Here is an 18,706-nt window from a genome sequence, read left to right as displayed (position 1 = left end):
TGGTTGGGGATCTCTCCCTGGGGGGGTTGGTACTGCTCTGGCAGCTGACCAGGGGCTTGGGGAACAGAGCGGTGACTTCTCTGGGCTGAGGCCATGGTCCCCTGGTTGCTCCCTGTGCCTTCATCTCCACAGAGGCCACAACAGTCACGGCCGTGGCCAAGAGAATAAATATTTTTGCTAAGTACCGGCTCTCCAGCTCCTGAGGAAGAGGGAGGGTCAGGGAGTCCGGGGGTCTGGTGGAGGCGAGATAGCCAAGGGTCTGCCTTCAGTCATGGTGGGAAAGGCAAACAGGATGATCAACACCATGTAACTGATGTCTAAATGGAACCTCCAGCACCTCCTTGGATGAGCCAGTCCGGGCCTGTGAAGCTGACTTTATCCGGGCACTTGGTGTTCATTCTCACCTCCGGGGGGGTGGGTAGAGTGAAGGAGTCGAGCCTTGCTGGCTGGCAAAAATGGCTGTAGAAGCAAGCCCTGCTGCATAGGGTAAGTTGTACTGTGCTGGGAGCAATGAGTACCCCAAGTGGTGGTGGTGGTGGTGTGTGGACATCAGGCACGTGGGAGACTTGCTCTTGTAATGACTGGCATGCTGCTGCAAGATGTCCAGGGCTTTGGACTCCGAGCTGGATTTGCAACTGACACTGGGACTGGCTCGTGCCTTGTCAGCATCTTCACCCCATGAGACCTTGCTGCCATATGGGCAGAAAGAGTAGCTGGAAGGCAGGTAGGAACCTGGGTAGCTCTGCATCATCACGGCAGGCATGCCCCGGTAACTGGGGTGGTTGGGGTCATAGGACTGGCTGTACGAGCAGCCATGCACGTAGGGGATGTAGGACTGGTGCTGGGTGAGGGGAGAGGACACAGACACATGGACACTCGGTTGGGGCTCCTTGCTCCCAAGGCGGGATCCTCAGATGTGGGCAGCTTGCAGTCACTACTTGTGCTTTCCTTCCCATCCTCCTTGGGAACAGAGTCCTTACACCGACTCCTTTCCTCCTTCAGTTTGCGATCCCGCTCTTCCTTCCACCGCTCATCCTCTGACTTGATGTCCGAGTACTTGGCAGGATAAACATATATCCATATCTGGGGCTCTGCTTCCTGTCGGTACCAGAGTATTGGATCCACCTCTGCCTGTCGGCCACACTCGGCACCTGTCTGGAACTGCTCAGCTCTGGTTTCTTTTCCTCACAGGCATCGTTCTTTACTTTTCCCTCTATGCTCTCAGGCTCCTCATCCCTTTTTGTCTTCAGGGCCCGGCTCTCCGCTCCTGCCTGGATGCTGGGGTTCAGAGCCCCTGGGATGGATTGTGCGTAATTTAGAAAGTAGTAACTCACAAAGCCTTGGTAATATGGCGAGTCTTTGCTCTGTGGCTGAGGGGGGAAAAGGGTTTTCTTGGCCCCCTCCTTAACCAATTGCTCAGGGTCCTTTGATTTGATGGAATCTTTTTTTTTTAATTATTTTTTTTGGGGTACACCAAGTTCAATCATCTGTTTTTATACACATATCCCCGTATTCCCTCCCTTCCTTGACTCCCCCCCCTCGAGTCCCCCCCACCCTCCCCACCCCAGTCCTCTAAGGCATCTTCCATCCTCGAGTTGGACTCCCTTTGTTATACAACAACTTCCCACTGACTATCTATTTTACAGTTGGTAGTATATATATGTCTGTGCTACTCTCTGGCATTTTTCACAGAACTAGAGCAAGAAATCTTACGATTTGTATGGAAACGCAAAAGACCCCGAATAGCCAAAGCAATCTTGAGAAGGAAAAATGGAGTTGGGGGTCCTTTGATTTGATGCTGTCCACTTTGCCCTCCCCATCCTCCCCAGCATCAGAGATGTCGGAGTATGCAGGGCTGTTGGTTTTGACTGAGCTGGCTTCAGCTCCATTCTGGGTCACTACATGTAAGCAGGTCATGGGCTGGGTAGGGGTAGTGCTATCTAGGTGGCTACTGCCTCCAATTGATGGGCTGGGAGCATTGTCCGTGAAGCTGTAGATCTTGTCAGCTTCAGCCTTGATGCTAGCCAATCGGCTCTGGTAGGGGTCTGAGGAGCCATTTAGGAGCCCCTCCATCTTCATCCCATCTCCTGATGATTCCCTGAATGGGCTTTTGCCTTCTTCTGCTCGACACACCTTCCCAGGGGTCAGAGGACTTTCAAGTTCCTTTGAAGATTCCTTCTTTTTTTTGTCTTTCTTTTTCTTGTCCTTGGCTGGAGTCAAGGCAGGGTTGACTGTGAAAGGTTCTCCCATCACAGTGGGCTTGGGCTGAATGGGCTTGAGCTGGGGACTGTTGGGCATGGCTTGGACCACTGTGGTGGTCAAGCCTGAGGAGGAGCCTGGGCTTGCTGCTGTGAAGGTGGCTGTCTGGAATGTGTACATTTGCTGTGGTGGGATGGCAGGGGCAATGGGCCGGGCTGACTTTAAACTTTTGGAAGGAATCTTTTCAGGTTTCAAACTAGAGGGCTTTTTACATCTTTCCTTTTCCATACACTTCCTTTCCAAAGAATCAAAGGCATCATTGCTTGTTTCATCCATTACTGAGGGTCCATCATCAGAGCCATCATTGGATAAGGCCCTGAGATCTGTGTCCCCTTCCCTACTCAACTTTTTCTTACAGAGGCCTTTTGTGCTGAATTTGCTTGAAGGAGAAGGGCTATGGGGCTCTATGAGCTGAACTTTGGGGGTAGCTGAGCGGGCAGGGGACAAGGAACCTTTTTGTGAGGCAGAGGCACCATTGCAGCTCCCGAGGTCTGCATGGAGGGTGGGCTCCTCTCCACACTCACTGTCTCCATCTGCTTCTGGCTTGCTGTCGTCATCCATATGGGCATGAGCTTGGTGGTACTTAAGTATATTGATGTGCTTGTACTTTTTGTTGCAGTTTGGGTGGGGACAGTCAATCAGGACTGGGGAAGGACAATTTCTGTCCAGAACAGTGGGTTCCACCTTGGTCCCAGGGAGGGGGCCAGTGGCTGAGCCCATGGAATTTGTATGGACACGCTTGCTCCCTTTGGAGTCCTCTGAGCTAGAATTCAGCATCATATCTGAAAGGGGTTTCTTTTCCAACTTATTAGCTGAGGAAGGGCTGGCCTTGACATCCTCAGAGGTGCTACTGGCAGGTGGGCGATGTTCTGAAGAATTCTGGCTGCCCCCATGGCCTTTGCTGTTGGCTCCTGCGCATCAGGACAGGCTTATTCAATCTACAAGTTATCTAAAGTAGTTACTAAAGGACAAGTGAAAAATTATTTTTAAAGCATCAGTTGTCTGGTGAAGACACATGTCATTAACATGTATGTGCATATATCCTGATACTGACAATATAGATGCTGATAAAGGAGAGGAAAAAAAGAGTTGATTTGCTTACATATATACAAATATAATGTATATCTGTATCTATGCAGAATATTATGCTTATAGTTGTAGAATATTTTAAAAATATACTAGTAAACATTCTCTTTAAGATTCACAGTCATTTGTTTCATTACAAGATGTGTTTAAAAGTTCCTACATGAAATTTGCAAATGTAATGACTGTTAACTTTGTCTCATTTTTTAAAGAAACCATAAAAGTAATTAAAGTAATATTGATTAATATCTATATTGTGTTGTGAAGAAGGCCTCTCTAAGCATAACTCCTGAGGCAGAAACCATAAAGGAAAACACTTATGGATTTGACCTTAGCAATAAACTATACTTGCATATTAAACATAATATAAAACAAAAGTTAAAGAAAAATAACAGGTAATATATTTGAATACAGACTGAAAATGGATTAGTAACTTTAATATATAAAGTCATTGACAATAAATAAGAAAAGTCAAATAAAAATGGACAGATTACTTAATTTATTAGAAGATTCAAATGTGAAACATACCCAACATCACTTGTAATACAATGCAAATTGAACTGAGAAATCCTCTTTTACTCACAATATTAACAAAAGGAAATAATAATTATCTCTAGTGTTAATGAAGATGTGTGAAAAAATCATTCAAACATTGCAGTAGATAGTGTTTATTGTTAAACTTTTAGGAGGATAATTTATCAATATGTTTTAAAAGCTTTATAAAAGTGCATACCCTTTGACTTAGTAATTCTGTTTTATAAATTTTTCTATAAAATCCTTGCCATAACTATATAAAAATGAATATGCAATATTGTTCACAGTAGATTTTAGTATCAAGAGAAAATGAAATCTATGGATGCCATAATCACACAGAAACACACACACACACACACACACACACACACAGAGACACCTGTAAAACTGTAAGTGCTACACTCTAAGGTTGGAAATTGTATTGCATATAGAGTTAATTTTCTTCTTTTTCTGATTTCCTAATCATGCTACAATGATTATGGAATGTTATTATAGGTGTTTAAAAATTAATCTAGGTATTTGTAAGCTTTCTGCTAAGAAAATCTAGATCTAGGGTCAGCCATGTTTTATTATTTGGGTTGAGTTCAGACTAATTAGTAGGTAACTTTGTAAAAGTTAGATGCCAATTTACACAATGCACAAACATTCCCAATTGCATTGTTACTCTCATAAAATTTATTTTTTTCTTGTTAGGAAAATAATATAATCTCATTAAAAATAATTTTAAAACATACTAAAAGGAAAATTTAAAACTTTAGACTACAATTTTACCACTGATATATAATCACCAATAAGTTTTGATCTTTTCATCTTGTTTCTATTTATTATCAAGATAAAGGCAGGGAAATGTATTTAAAGCTTTTTAAAAAATTAGAATCATATTGTACATACTTTTTAATACTAATACAACACAAGGGGACTTCCTGGAGTTCCAGTGGTTGAGACTTTGCCTTCCAATGCAGGGGGTGCGTGTTCAATCCCTGGTTGGTGATCTGGGATCCTGTATGCCTCATGGCCAAAAAAACCAAAACATGGAACAGAGGCAATGTTGTGGCAAATTCAATAAAGACTTTGAGAATGGTCCACATCAAACAAACAAACAAAAAAACTTAAAAAAAATACAACATATAGTTGGGTCTTATTATCCACTCTAAAGATTTGTCTTTTAATTAGTGTATTTAGACCATTCACACTTAAAGTAGTTATTAATATAGTTGGTTTAATCTACTACAATTTAAATTATTTTCAATCCATTTCCCTTATTTGACTCTCATTTTGTGTTCTGCTTTTTTTCACTTTAATTGACCATTTATATGATTCTATTTTTATCTTCTTACTTAGCATTTCAAATAAGCTTATTTTAATAAATTCTAAGTGGATGCTCTAGAGTTTGCATTATACCCTTACAACTAATCTAGATCTGCTTTCAAATAACACTATACCTCTTCATAGGTAGTGTAAGTACCTTGCAACAGATTATTCCCAATCCGTCCCTCCCATGTCTTTTATAATATTGTTATTCATTTCCTTTATCCATAAATTATAATCACCAAATACATGGTTGCTATTCTTAGTTTGAAATAAATGGCTATCATATATCTATAAGATCATTTCTTTTCATTTCAGTTTTGGAAGTATCTATGGGCAGATCTGAAAGCTCACTGAGTCTTTCCTTGGCCATGTCTACCCTACTGATGAGCCCATTGAAAACATTCTTCACTTCTTTTTATACTGTCATTGATTTATAATATATCGTTTTGGTTCTTTCTTATCATTTGCATCTGTCTTCTTACATTACCCATGTGATCTTCAATTGTCCATTTTTCTACTAGAGTTCTTAGCATGTTTATTAAAATTATTTTAAATCCACTTGACTCCAAAGTCTCTGCCATATCTTAGTCTAATTATGATACTTGTTTTGTATTTTCAAATGGTGTTTTTGCCTTTTATCCTGCCCTTGTAATTTTTTGTTAAAACTCAGATGTAATGTATTGGGTAAAAGGAACAGAGGTAAATAAATGTTAATGCAAGGCTTTATGTTTATCTGGCTGAGAAATAGTCTGTGTTTACCATTTGCTGTAGCTGCAGTTGGAAGAGGCTACATTTTTTGCTCTAGAATCCTTGTTTTTGTTTCTCCTGTAGCCTTTGGGTTTTACTAGAGACTTCTTTTAAAGAGGAGCTGGAGAAAATATTTGCCAATGAAGCAACTGACAAAGGATTAATCTCTAAAATATACAAGCAGCTCATGCAGCTTAATACCAAAAATCAAATAACCCACTCCAAAAACGGGCGGAAGATCTAAATAGACATTTAGACTCAAAATGGTTAAATGTGTAAGGGAGAATAATATAAAAATCTTAGAGGAAAACATAACAGAACACTCTTTGACATAAATTGCAGAAAGATCTTTTTTAACCAACCTCCTAGAGTAATGAAAATAAAACCAGAAATAAACAAATGGGATCTAATTAAACTTAAAAGATTTTGCACAGCAAAGAAACCATAAGTAAGACAAAAAGACAAACCTCAGAATGGGAATAAATATTTGCAAATGAAGCAACTGACAAGGGGTTAATCTCCAAAATACACAAGCAGCTCATGCAGCTCAATATGAAAAAAAAAAAAAAAAACAACCCAATCAAACAATGAACAGAAAATCTAAATAGACATTTCTCCAAAGAAGACATGCAGATGGCCAAGAGTCACACGAAAAGATGCTCAACATCACTAGTTATAGAAAAATCCAAATCAAAAGTACAATGAGGTATCAACTCACACTGGTCAGAATGGCCATCATCAAAAAATCTACAAACAATAAATTCCAGAGAGGGTGTGGAGAAAAGGGAACCCTATTGCACTATTGGTGGGAATGTAAATTAATAGAGCCACTATGGAGAACAGTATGGAGGTTTTTTAAAAGAACTAAAAATAGAACCACCATGTGACCCAGCAATCACACTACTGGGCATATATCCAGGGAAAACCATAATTGAAAAAGACACATGCACCCCAATGTTCATTGCAGCAGTATTTACAATAGCCAGGACTTGGGAGCAACTTAAATGTCCATCGAGAGATGAATGGATAATGAAGATGTGGTACATATATACAATGGAATATCACTTAGGCATAGAAAGGAATGAAATTGGGTCATTTGTAGAGACATGGATGGACCTAGAATCTGTCGTACAGAGTGAAGTAAGTCAGAAAGAGAAAAACAAATACCATATATTAAGGCATATATGTGGAATTTAGAAAAATGGTACAGGTGAACCTATTATAGGGCAAGAATAGAGATGCATCTGTAGAGAATGGATGTGTGGACATGGTGGGGGAAAGGGGGAGTTGGGTTGAATTGGGAGATTGGGATTGACATATATATATATATATATATATATATATACACACACTACCAAATGGATTTCTGTATATATATATATATATATATATATATATATATATATATATATACACACACTACCAAATGGATTTCTGTATATATATATATATATATATATATATATATATATATATATATACACTACCATGTATAAAATAGTTGGAGCCTGCTGTATAGCTTAGGGAGCTCAGCTCGGTGCTCTGTGTTGACCTAGATGTGTGGGATGGGGGTTTGGTAGGGAGGTCCAAGAGGGAGGGGATATATGTATACATATAGCTGATTCACTTTGTTGTACAGTGGAAACTAACACAACATTGTATAGCAACTCTACCCCAAGGGGGAAAAAAAGAAAAATAACAAGGGTTTTTGGTAAAGATATAGAGCAATTGTAACACATGTACACTGCATATGAGAATGTCAAATGGCATGAATGCTATGGATAACACTTTACAATTTCCTCAGAAGTTTAAACACAGAAATCTAGTATGAATTAGGATTTCCATTCACACACACACACACACACACACACACACACACACACACACACACACACAAATTGAAAACAGGGACTCGATTTATGTGTCTCTTTTTATGCCCATACCATACAGTTTAGATTACTTTAGTTTTGTAGTATAGTCTGAAGTCAGGGAACATGATTCATTCAGCTCTTTTCTTTCTCAAGATTGTTTGGCTTTTTGGGGTCTTTTGTGTTTTCATGGAAATTTTAATTTTTTTTTGTCCTACTTCTGTAGAAAATGCCATTGGTATTTTGATAGGAATTGTACTGAATATGTAGATTGCATTGGGTAGTATGGTCATTCTAGCAATGTTAATTCTTCCAATTCAAGAAGATTGTATCTCTTTCTGTCTGTTTGTGTCATCTTCAATTTCTTTCATCAGTTTCTTACAGTTTTCTGAGTACAGGTCTTTTACCTCCTTACGTAGATTTATTGTTAGATATTTTATTTTTTTGAAGTTATGATAAATGGATTGTTTCCTTAATTTCTCTTTCTGAAAGTTCATTGTTAGTATATAGAAATGCAATTGATTTCTGTATATTAATTTCTGTATCCTGCAACTTTACTGAATTCATTGATACACCCTAGTAGTTCTCTGGTGGCCTCTTTAGGGTTTTCTATCTGTAGCATTATGTCATCTGCACACAGTGACAGTTTCCCTCCTTCTTTTCCAATTTGGATTCCTTTGATTTCTCATTCTTCTCTGATTACTGTGGCTAGGTAAGATTTCCAAAACTATGTTGAATAAAAGAGACGATAGTGGGCATTATTGTCTTGTTCCCTATCTTGGAGGAAACACTTTCAGGTTTTCACCATTGAGTATGATGTTAGCTGTGGGTTTGTCATATATGGCCTTTATTATGTTGAGTTATGTTCCCTCTATACCCACTTTCTGGAGATTTTAAAATCATGAATGAATGTTGAATGTTGTCAAAAGCTTTTTCTGCATCCATTGAGATGATCATATTATTTTTGTTCTTCAGTTTGTGGTTGTGATGTATCACCTTGATTGATTTGTGGAAACTGAAAAATTCTTGCCTACCTGGGATAAATCCCACTCATTATGATGTATGATCCTTTTAATGTATTGTTGGATTTGGTTTGCTAATATTTTGTTGAGGATTTTTGTGTTCATGTTCATCAGTGATATTGGCCTGTAATTTTCTATTTTTCTAATGATATCTTTTTCTGGTTTGTGTATAAGCATGATGCTGGCCTCATAGAATGAGTTGGGAAGTGTTCCTTCCTCTGCAATTTTTTGAAACAGTTTGAGAAGGATAGCTGTTAACTCTTCTCTAAATGTTTGGTGGAATTCACCTGTGAAGCCATCTGGTGCTGGACTTTTGTTTGTTAGGAGTTCTTAAATTACTGGTTTGATTTCATTACTGGTAATTGATGTGTCCATATTTTCTATTTCTTCCTGGTTTAGTCTTGGGAGACTCTACCTTTCTAAGACATTTAGATCAATGGAAAAGAATAGAGAACCCAGAATTAAACCCACACACTTATGGTGAATTAATTTATGCCAAAGAGGTAAGAATATACAATGGAGAAAAAGATGATCTTTTCAATAAGTGGTGCTGGGAAAACTGGACAACTATATGTAAAAGAATGAACTTAGAACATTCTCTAACACTATATACAGAAATAAACTTGAAATGTATTAAAGACCTAAGTGCAAGCCTGGAGACCATAAAAATCCTAGAGTTAAACATAGGCAGAACACTCTTTGACATAACTTGCAGCAGTATAATTTTGGTCTGCCTCCTAAAGCAAAGGAAATAAAAGCAAAAAGTAAACAAATGGGACCTAATTAAACTTAAAGGTTTTGCATATCAAAGAAAATCATGGACAAAATGAAAACAACCTACTGAATGGGAGAAAATATTTGCAAACGATAAGTCTGAGTAGTTAATATCCAAAATTTATAAATAGCTCATACAACTCAACATCAAATAATAAACAACCCGAAAAAAAATGTACAGAAAAACTGAATAGACATTCTTCTAAAGGGAAATGCAGATGGCCAGCAGGCAAATGAAGAGATGCTCAACATCACTAATCATCATGGAAATGCAAAATAAACCACAATGAGATACCACCTCACACCTGTCAGAATGGCTCTCATCAAAAAGAAGACAAACAACCAATGTTGGTAAAGATGTGGAGAAGGAGGAACCCTACATTGCTGGTAGGAATGTAAATTGGTTCAGCCCCTGTGGAAAGCAGTATTGAGGTTTATCAAAAAACTAAAAATACAACTACCATATGACCCAGCAATTCCACTCCTGGGTATATATCCCCCCCAACAAAAAAAAAAAACCCACAAAACAAACCCCAAAAAACAAAAAAACAAACAAAAAAATCCCCCCCAAAACAACAAAATCATTACAGTAAGTCCCTAACATACGGACCTTCAACTTGTGAACTTTCAAAGATGCAAACATGCTTTTGCATGTCCAGTCATCTAAGTTTGTTCATGTGTCTGGCATACATTGTCACATGCATGCATCCTCTACAAGTGGTTGTGCTTTTGTGTAATTTTCTGTACAGTGCTGCATAGAGTACAATAGCACAGTATCTTTATTTCAAGCCCACGATGTCAGGAAGCAAGTGTAAAAGCAGTGGTGATGTAGCTTGTACTACTGTACTTTTCAAGGTACTGTATTGTAAGATTAAAAATGTTTTCCTTATTTTCTGTTTGTTTTTTATGTACTATTTTTGTGAAAGTATTATAAACCTATTACAGTACAGTACTATATAGCTGATTGTGTTAGTTGCGTACCTAGGCTAACTTTGTTGGACTTACAAACAAATTGGACTTATGAATGCACTCTCAGAACAGAACTTGTTCGTATGTAGGGGACTTACTGTAATTCAAAAAGATACATGTACTCCAATGTTCATAACAGCATTATTTACAATTGACAAGATATAAAAGCAACCAAAGTGTGCATCAACAGAAAAATGGATAAAGACGTGGTACATATATTGATATCAAATGGAATATCACTCAGCCACAAAATGAATGAAATTTTTCCATTTGCAACAACACGTTATGCTAGGTGAAATAAGTCAGAGAAAGATAAATACTGTATGATATCAATTCTATGTGGAATCTAAAAAGTAAAACAAGCTAGTGAATATAACAAAAAAGAAGCAGACTCACAAATATAGAGAACAAATTAGTAGTTACCAGTGGTGAGAGGGAAGGGGAGAAGGGCAATGTAGGGGTAGGGGATTAAGAGGTACAAACTGTTAGGTGTAAAATAAGCTACAAGGATATATTGTACCACATGGGGAATATAGCCAACATTTTATAATAGCTATAAATGGAGTATAACCTTTAAAATTTTGAATTACTATATTGTACACCTATAACTTACATAATAAAAATATGTTAAAAAAAGAAAACAGAGACTCAAACAGATACTTACTCTCCCATATTCACTGCAGAATAATATTCATATTATTGCACTCACAATAACTAAAATGTGGGAAAAAACCCTAATTTCCATAAAAAGATGAATGGATATACAAAATATGGCATTTACATGTAATGGAATATTATTCAACCATAAAAATGAATTACATTCTTATATATGCAACAACACAGATGTTCCTCAAAAGCATTATAAAAGAAATAAACTGGACACAAAAGGACAAATATTGTATGACTCCTCTTAAAGGAAATATTTAAAATAGGCAAATTCATAGAGAAAGAGTAGATTTAACTAGGCACTAGAGGGAGGGAGGAATGGAGAGCTAATGCTCAATAGTTACAGAATTTCTATAATTTCTGTTTGTGCTGATAAAAAGTTTTGGAAATAGATGGTGATGGTTGCTGAAAGTAGTAAATACAATTAGTACCACTTAAAATGTTATAATAGTAAATTTATGCATATTTAACTTCAATTAAAAATTGACTAAATACTTTTAAAAAAGAGATTAGAATTGTCATCTGTGGGAGTTTTGGTATGTATGAAATTACTTAGCTGTTAACCTGAAGTTTAACTCTTAACATTGTAAAACACTGAGTCCTCACTGTGATTTGTTTCCTTTGTTTCCTCCACTTTACCTGATAATGCAAAGTTTCTCTTACTCTTTTTTTTTAAATCCTTTGTTCTTAATTGTTTTGCTTCAAGTATATTTGTTTCTTGAAGAAAAAAGAATAATTTTTTGTGTATATCAGAGCTTAATGGAGCTTATCTGTCAAATATTTTTTGATCCTCATACAGTCATAGGTAGTTGGTTTTTGCATTCACTAACAGCTTGAACATAATGAAGACTATTTATAGTTTTGTTGCTTCTCAGACCTGTATGCCTGGGTTTCCAATCACGATAGGGTCTTTCACTTTTAAAGAGAGTATTGGCATGATTTTTTTTTTCATATTTCTGGGTTGTGAGTTGTAGAATTTGTTTTCCAGTTTCACTTTTTTCCTGCCTTGCACAACATAACTGCTGATATTGTGCAGGACATCAGCTGTTTTTGGTTTGGCCATACCTACTTATACTCTGGAGTTTGTAAAGTTTTCTTGTCAACATTTTTTACTTGAAGATGTGATCAATATTTCTGTTTACTTTCTTCATACTGTTTTTTAATATGTTTTTTTTGGAAGATTGTTATAGAGATACAAACATTACACAGCTGCCTCAGTAACAACATCAGCAATTTTTCCTTTATCTTTTTATTCCTAAAAAATACACAGATTTTTAATTTTGAATTTTTTTATTGTGGTAAGAACATTTAACATGAGATCTACCAACTTAACAAACTTTTGAGTACACAATACAGTATTTTGAAAGATAAATACAATGTTGTACAGCAGATCTCCAGAACTTACTCATTTTGCATAACTGAAGCATTACACCTGTTGAGAAACTGCCCATTTTCCCCACTTCTTGCCCCAGGCAACCACCATTCTACTCTCTGCTGATATGAAGCTGATGTTTTTAGTTACCTCATATAAGTGTAATTATGCAGTATTGTCCTTCCATTACTGGCTTGTTTCATGCAGCAAAATGTCCTCCAGGTTCATCCTTATTGCTGTTTATAGCAGAATTTCCTCCTTTTATGGCTGAATAATATATCATGTGTATATATGCTACATTTTCTTTTACTTTTTTACACAGCATTTTCTTAATACATTATCTGTTAATGGACAATTCATTTGTTTCCATATACTGTCTCTGTGGATAATGCTGCAATGAACATGAGTGTTCAGATATCTGTTTACAATCCTGATTTCAGTTCCTTTGGATACATACTCAGAAGTGGGTTGGCTTGAACACACGGTAGTTCTGTTTCTAATTTTTTGAGGAACCTCTATGGTGTTTTCCATAGTGGCTGCACAGTTTTACATTCCCAGTAACAGTATACAAGGGTTTCAGTTTTGTACATTCTCTCCACCTGTGTTGTCTTTTAATTTTTGATCATAGCCATTCTAATGTGTAAGGTGACATTTCATTATGATTTTAATTTGTATTTTCTTGATGATTCGTGATGTTGAGCACCTTTTCATATACCTGTTATCCATTTGCATGTCTTCTTCAGAGAAATTTCTATTGAAATCTTTAGATCATTTGTTAATTTGCTTATTTGTCTTTTTCTTTTTCTTTTTTTTTTTGGTATTGAGTTGTGGAAGTTTCTTATATCTTTTAGATATTAAGTTATTTTAGACATAGGATTTGCAAATATTTTCTCTCTTTTTGTAGGAGGCCTTTTCACTCTGATCACTAACTCCTTTGTTGTACATAAGTTTTCTAGTTTAATGTAGCCCTACTTTTTTTGTTTTAATTTGATTGCTTATGCTTTTGGTGTCATATCCAAGAAATCATTGCTAAAGTCAATGTCATTACAATTTCCCCTTATGGTTTCTTCTAGAAGTTTTATAGTTTCAGTGTTTATGTGTTAGGTACATTTTGAATCAATTTTTTGTATATGGTGTGAGATAAGAGCCCAGTGTTGTTCTTTTTGCATGTGGTTATCTAGTTTTGCCAAAATCATTTTTTAAACAGACTGTTCTTTCCCCATAGTGTGCTATTGGTACCATTGTGAAAGATCAGCCAATTGTAGCTGTGTGGGTTTATTTCTGGCAGCTCTACTCTGTTTCATTGATCTATATGTCTATCTTCATGCCATTATCATACTGCTTTAATTACTGCAGCTTTGTGATATAATTTGAAATTAAAATTTATGATGCCTCCAGCTTTTTTATTCTTTTTCAGTACTGCTTTGATTATTCAACGTCTCTTGTGGTTCCTTATGAATTTTAAAATTTTTTCTACTACTTTAAAAGATGCCATTTTTTCCTACTACTTTAAAAAATGCCACTGCTTTGATTATTCAAGGTCTCTTGTGGTTCCTTACGAATTTTAAAATTGTTTTTTTTCTACTACTTTAAAAAATGCCATTTTTTCCTACTACTTTAAAAAATGCCATCGGGATTTTAATAGAGATAATATTGAGTCCTTGCAGGACAGACATTTTGTCCTGTCCAAAAGATCCATAAGGCATTTGGTCCTTAAGACATTTAGTCCATGAAACTTTTGCTGTTGAACACAGTTTGCTAATATTTTGCTGTAGACTTTTACATCAATTTATATCAGGGATATTAGCCTGTATTTTTCCTTTTCTACTGGTATCTTTGTTTGGCTTTGTTATCAGGATGATGCTGGCCTAATAAAATGTTTTTCAAAGTAGTTCCTCTTCTATTTTTTTGGAAGAGTTTGAGGGGGATAGCTATTATTTCTTCTTTAATTATTTGGTAGAATTTACCTATATAGCCATCTGGCCTGGGGTTTTCTGTGTTGGGAGGTTTTTGATTACTAATTCCAACTCCTTGTTCATGATTGATCTGTTCAAGTTTTCTATTTCTTCATGATTCAGTGTTGGTAGTTTGTATATTTCTAGAAATATTTCCATTTCTTTCTGGCTATCCAATTTTTTGGTATATAATTGGTAATAATCTCTTAGGATTTTTTATTTCTATATATCAGTGTGGTGTCTCCCCTTTATTTTAGGATTTTACTTACTTGAGCCTTATCTCTATTTTTTCTTGTCTAGCTAAGAGTTTGTCAATTTTATCTTTTCAAAAAAAACAATTCTTAGTTTCACTTATTTCTTTCTATTATTTTTCTATTCTCTTTTTTAAAATTTTTATTCTAACCTTTGGCACTTCGTTCCATCTGCTAAGGTTGGACTTAGATTGTTCTTCTTTATCTAGTTCTTAAAATGTAAAATTAGGTTGCTTGTATGAGATCTTCTTCATTAACATAGGTATTTCTCTTTATGAATTTCTGTATTAGTAATGGTTTTACTTCATCCAAGAAGTTTTGGTATGTTGTGGTTTGTTTTCCTTTGTCTTGCAGTATATACTGATTTCCTTTTTGATTTCTTGATTTAATGGTTGTTCAAAATTAAGTTGTTTTATTTCCACATATCTGTACATTTTTCGGTTTTCCTTTTGTTATTGTTCTCTAGTTTCATTCCATTATTGTCAGAAAGATATATGGTATGAGTTCTATTTTCTTAAATTTGTTGAGACTTGTTTTGTGACCTAATATGTGATCTATCTTTGGGAATGTTTAATGTACACTTGAGAAGAGTGTATGTATTGCTGCTTTTGGGTGAAATGTTCTATATATGTATATTAGGTTCATTTGGACTATAGTGTTTTTCAACTTTGTTTTTTCTTTATTGATTGCTATGGTTTGAGAATTTATGACACCCAAAATTCATATGTTGAAATCTAATGTTCAAGGTGGTGGTATTAGGAAGTGAGGCCTTTGGGAAGTGATTAGGTCATGAAGGTGAAGCCTTCATGAATGGTATTAGAGCCTTCATAAAAGAGACCCCAGAGCTTATGAGGCTATTTCATTATGTGAGGATATAAGAAGAAATCTGCAACCCAGAAGAAGCCCCTTATTCAACCATATTGGCACCCTGATCTTGAACCTTCAGCCTCTAAAACTTTGAGAAATAAATATATGTTGTTTTTAAGCTGCCCAGTCTCTGGTATTTTGTTATAGCAGTCTAAATGGAATAATACGTTGATGTTCTGTCTGGATGGCCTATCCCTTTTTGAAAGTGGGATATTTAAGTCTGCTAATATTATTGTATATTGCTGTCTATTTCTCACTTCTGTTCTTTCAGTGTTAGTTTCATATATTTTGGTGTTCTAATGTTGCATGAACATATATCTATAATTGTTATGTCTTACTGATGAACTGATCCTTTCATCATTATATAATGTTCTATAATGTGACTGTTTTAGACTTGGAATTTATTTTGTATGATGTAGGTATAGCTATTGCTGCTCCTTTTTGTTTACCATTTGAATGGAATATCTTTTCCCCCATCATATCTTTTAGCCTATGTGTGTCCTTAAATCTAAAGTGCATCTGTTTTATAAAGCATATAGTTAAATCTAATTTTTTAATCCACTCAGTCACTCTATATCCTTTGATTAATGAGTTTAATACACTTATTGTGAAAGTAATTATTGATAGGGAAAACTTAATTTTGCTATATTGTTAATTATTCTCTGTTATGTTGTATTTCACTGTTCCTCTTCTCCTTTCTTGTTTTTTTTTTCTTCCTTTTTAGTGTCATTGGTTTCTTGGTACTGATATGTTTTGACTCCTTTAAACTTTCTGTGTATCTTCTACAGGTATTTTCTTTATTTATATTTACCATATAATTTATATATCTTATTTACAAGTCTATTTTAAGCTGAAAACTTTAATCACATATAAAAACTCTACATTTTTCTTCTCCCCCCATGGTTTGTTATTCATGTCACATTTTACATCTGCTTTCATGTTGCTGCTTAGCATCCTTTTGTTTTAAATTGAAAAATATGCTTCTGAATTTTTTGTGAGTCAGGTCCGGTGGGTATCAACTCCATCTGCTTTTGTTTGCCTGAAAAAGTTTTATCTCTCCTTCAATTTTCAGGATGGTTTTGCCAGGTATAATATTCTTGCTTGGCAGTTTTATTCTTTTAGCACTTTGAATATATCATACCATTTTCTTCTATCCTTCACAGTTTCTGCTGAGAAATTTACTGATAGTTATATGGGGGCTCACTTGATGTGACAAGTTGCTATTCTCTTACTGATTTCAAAATTCTATTTGTTTTTTTTTTAATTTTTAAATTATTTTATTTTTAAAAACTTTTTTTTGGAGTACAGTTGATTTACAATGTTGCATTAGTTTAAGGTGCAGAAATATTTGCAAATGAAGCAACTGACAAGGGATTAATCTCAAAAATATACAAACAGCTCATGTAGCTCAATATCCAAAAAAAAAAAAAAATCCAAAAAATAGCCAGAAGATCTAAATAGACATTTCTCCAAAAAAGACATATAGATGGCTAAAAAGCACAAGAAAAAATGCTCAAAATCACTAATTATTAGAGAAATGCAAATAAAAATTACAATGAACTCAATTCTGTTCCTTTTTATGGCTGACTAATATTCCATTGTGCATATATGCCACATCTTCTTTACCCATTCTAGTGGAAGGGCAGGAAGAGAGATGCAGATGTAGAGAATGGACATGAGGACACTGTGGGGTGGGGAGGAAAAGCTAGGACATATTGAGAGAGTAGAATTGACATATACACACTACCAAATGTAAAATAGATAGCTAGTAGGAAGCTGCTACAGAGCACATGGAGATCAGCTCCATGCTTCGTGAAGATCTAAAGCAGTGGGATATGGAGGTTGGGAGGGAGACTCAAGAGAAAGGGGATATGTGGATATATGTATACATAGATCTGATTCACTTTGTTGTACAGCAGAAACTAACACAATACTGTAAAGCAATTATACTCCAATAAAGACAACAGCGACAAAAAACTACAATGAGGTATCATCACACACTGGTCAGAATGGCCATCATCAAAAAAATCTACAAACAATAAATGCTGGAGAGGGTGTGGAGAAAAGGGAACCCTCCTACACCATTGATGGGAATGTAAATTTGTACAGCCACTATGGAGAACAGTATGGAGGTTCCTTTAAAAACTAAAAATAGAGCTACCAAATGATCCAGCAATCTCACTCCTGGGCATATACCTGGAGAAAACCATCGTTTGAAAAGATACATGCACCCAATGTTCATGGCAGCAGTATTTACAATAGCCAGGACATGGATGTAACCTAAATGTCCATCAACAGAGGAATGGATAAAGATGTGGTATATATATACTATGGAATATTACTCAGCCATAAAAAAGAGTGAAATAATGCAGCAATATGGATGGACCTAGAAAATACTCTTATTTGACTTTCGACAATCAAATTATTATATTTCTCAGTGCAGTCTTCTTTGGTTTCATTCTATTTGGATTATTTGTGTTTCATGAATCTGGATGTCCATTTACCACGTATTTGGGAAGATTTCAGTCATTATTTCTTTTAATAAGCTTTTTACCTCTTTCTTCTCTTTCTGGGTCTCCTGTAATGCACACATTGATGGCCATGCTGGTTTCTCATATATCCCTTAGGTTTTATTCACTCTTTTTCATTCCTTTCTTTGTTGTTCCTCTGCCTGGATCATTTCAAATGACCTGTACTCAAGTTCACTAATTCATTTTTCTTCTTGATCAAGTTTGCCCACTCGTTTCTATTTTTCAGTTCCAGAATTCTGTTTTGTTTCTTTTAATGGTTTTTATCACTTTGTATTTATTCTCATTTACTCATGAGAATAAATTTTCTTGATTTTGTTTAGTGGTCTTTCTGTGTTTTCTTGTAACTCATTGACCTTCCTTAAGATGATTTTAAAAAAAATCTTTTCTGGTAACTCATATATATCTGTTTCTTTAAAGTTGGTTACTGGATGTTTATATTCTTCCTCTTTTGTTTTGCCATATTTCCCTGATTCTTTGTGTTGGTGTCAATACATGAT

At 35.6% G+C, this 18,706-nt stretch overlaps 1 protein-coding gene across 1 annotated transcript; it reads right to left on the bottom strand.

Annotated features, from left to right (window-relative positions):
* Positions 1–105: 105 nt before the first annotated feature.
* On the bottom strand, positions 106–18,281 carry LOC130841467 (zinc finger protein 609-like). Its single transcript, XM_057717619.1, is given in 5 exon segments — positions 106–903; positions 906–1,155; positions 1,158–1,441; positions 1,800–3,170; positions 18,233–18,281. Coding segments are annotated over 5 exon segments (2,457 nt in total). The 3' UTR covers positions 106–400.
* Positions 18,282–18,706: the final 425 nt, after the last annotated feature.

This window comes from Hippopotamus amphibius, chromosome X (assembly GCF_030028045.1).
Source record: "Hippopotamus amphibius kiboko isolate mHipAmp2 chromosome X, mHipAmp2.hap2, whole genome shotgun sequence".
Classification (NCBI taxonomy): domain Eukaryota; kingdom Metazoa; phylum Chordata; class Mammalia; order Artiodactyla; family Hippopotamidae; genus Hippopotamus; species Hippopotamus amphibius.
The sequence above is the reverse complement of the archived record's forward strand: the minus strand, read 5'-3'. Positions and strand labels throughout refer to the sequence as shown.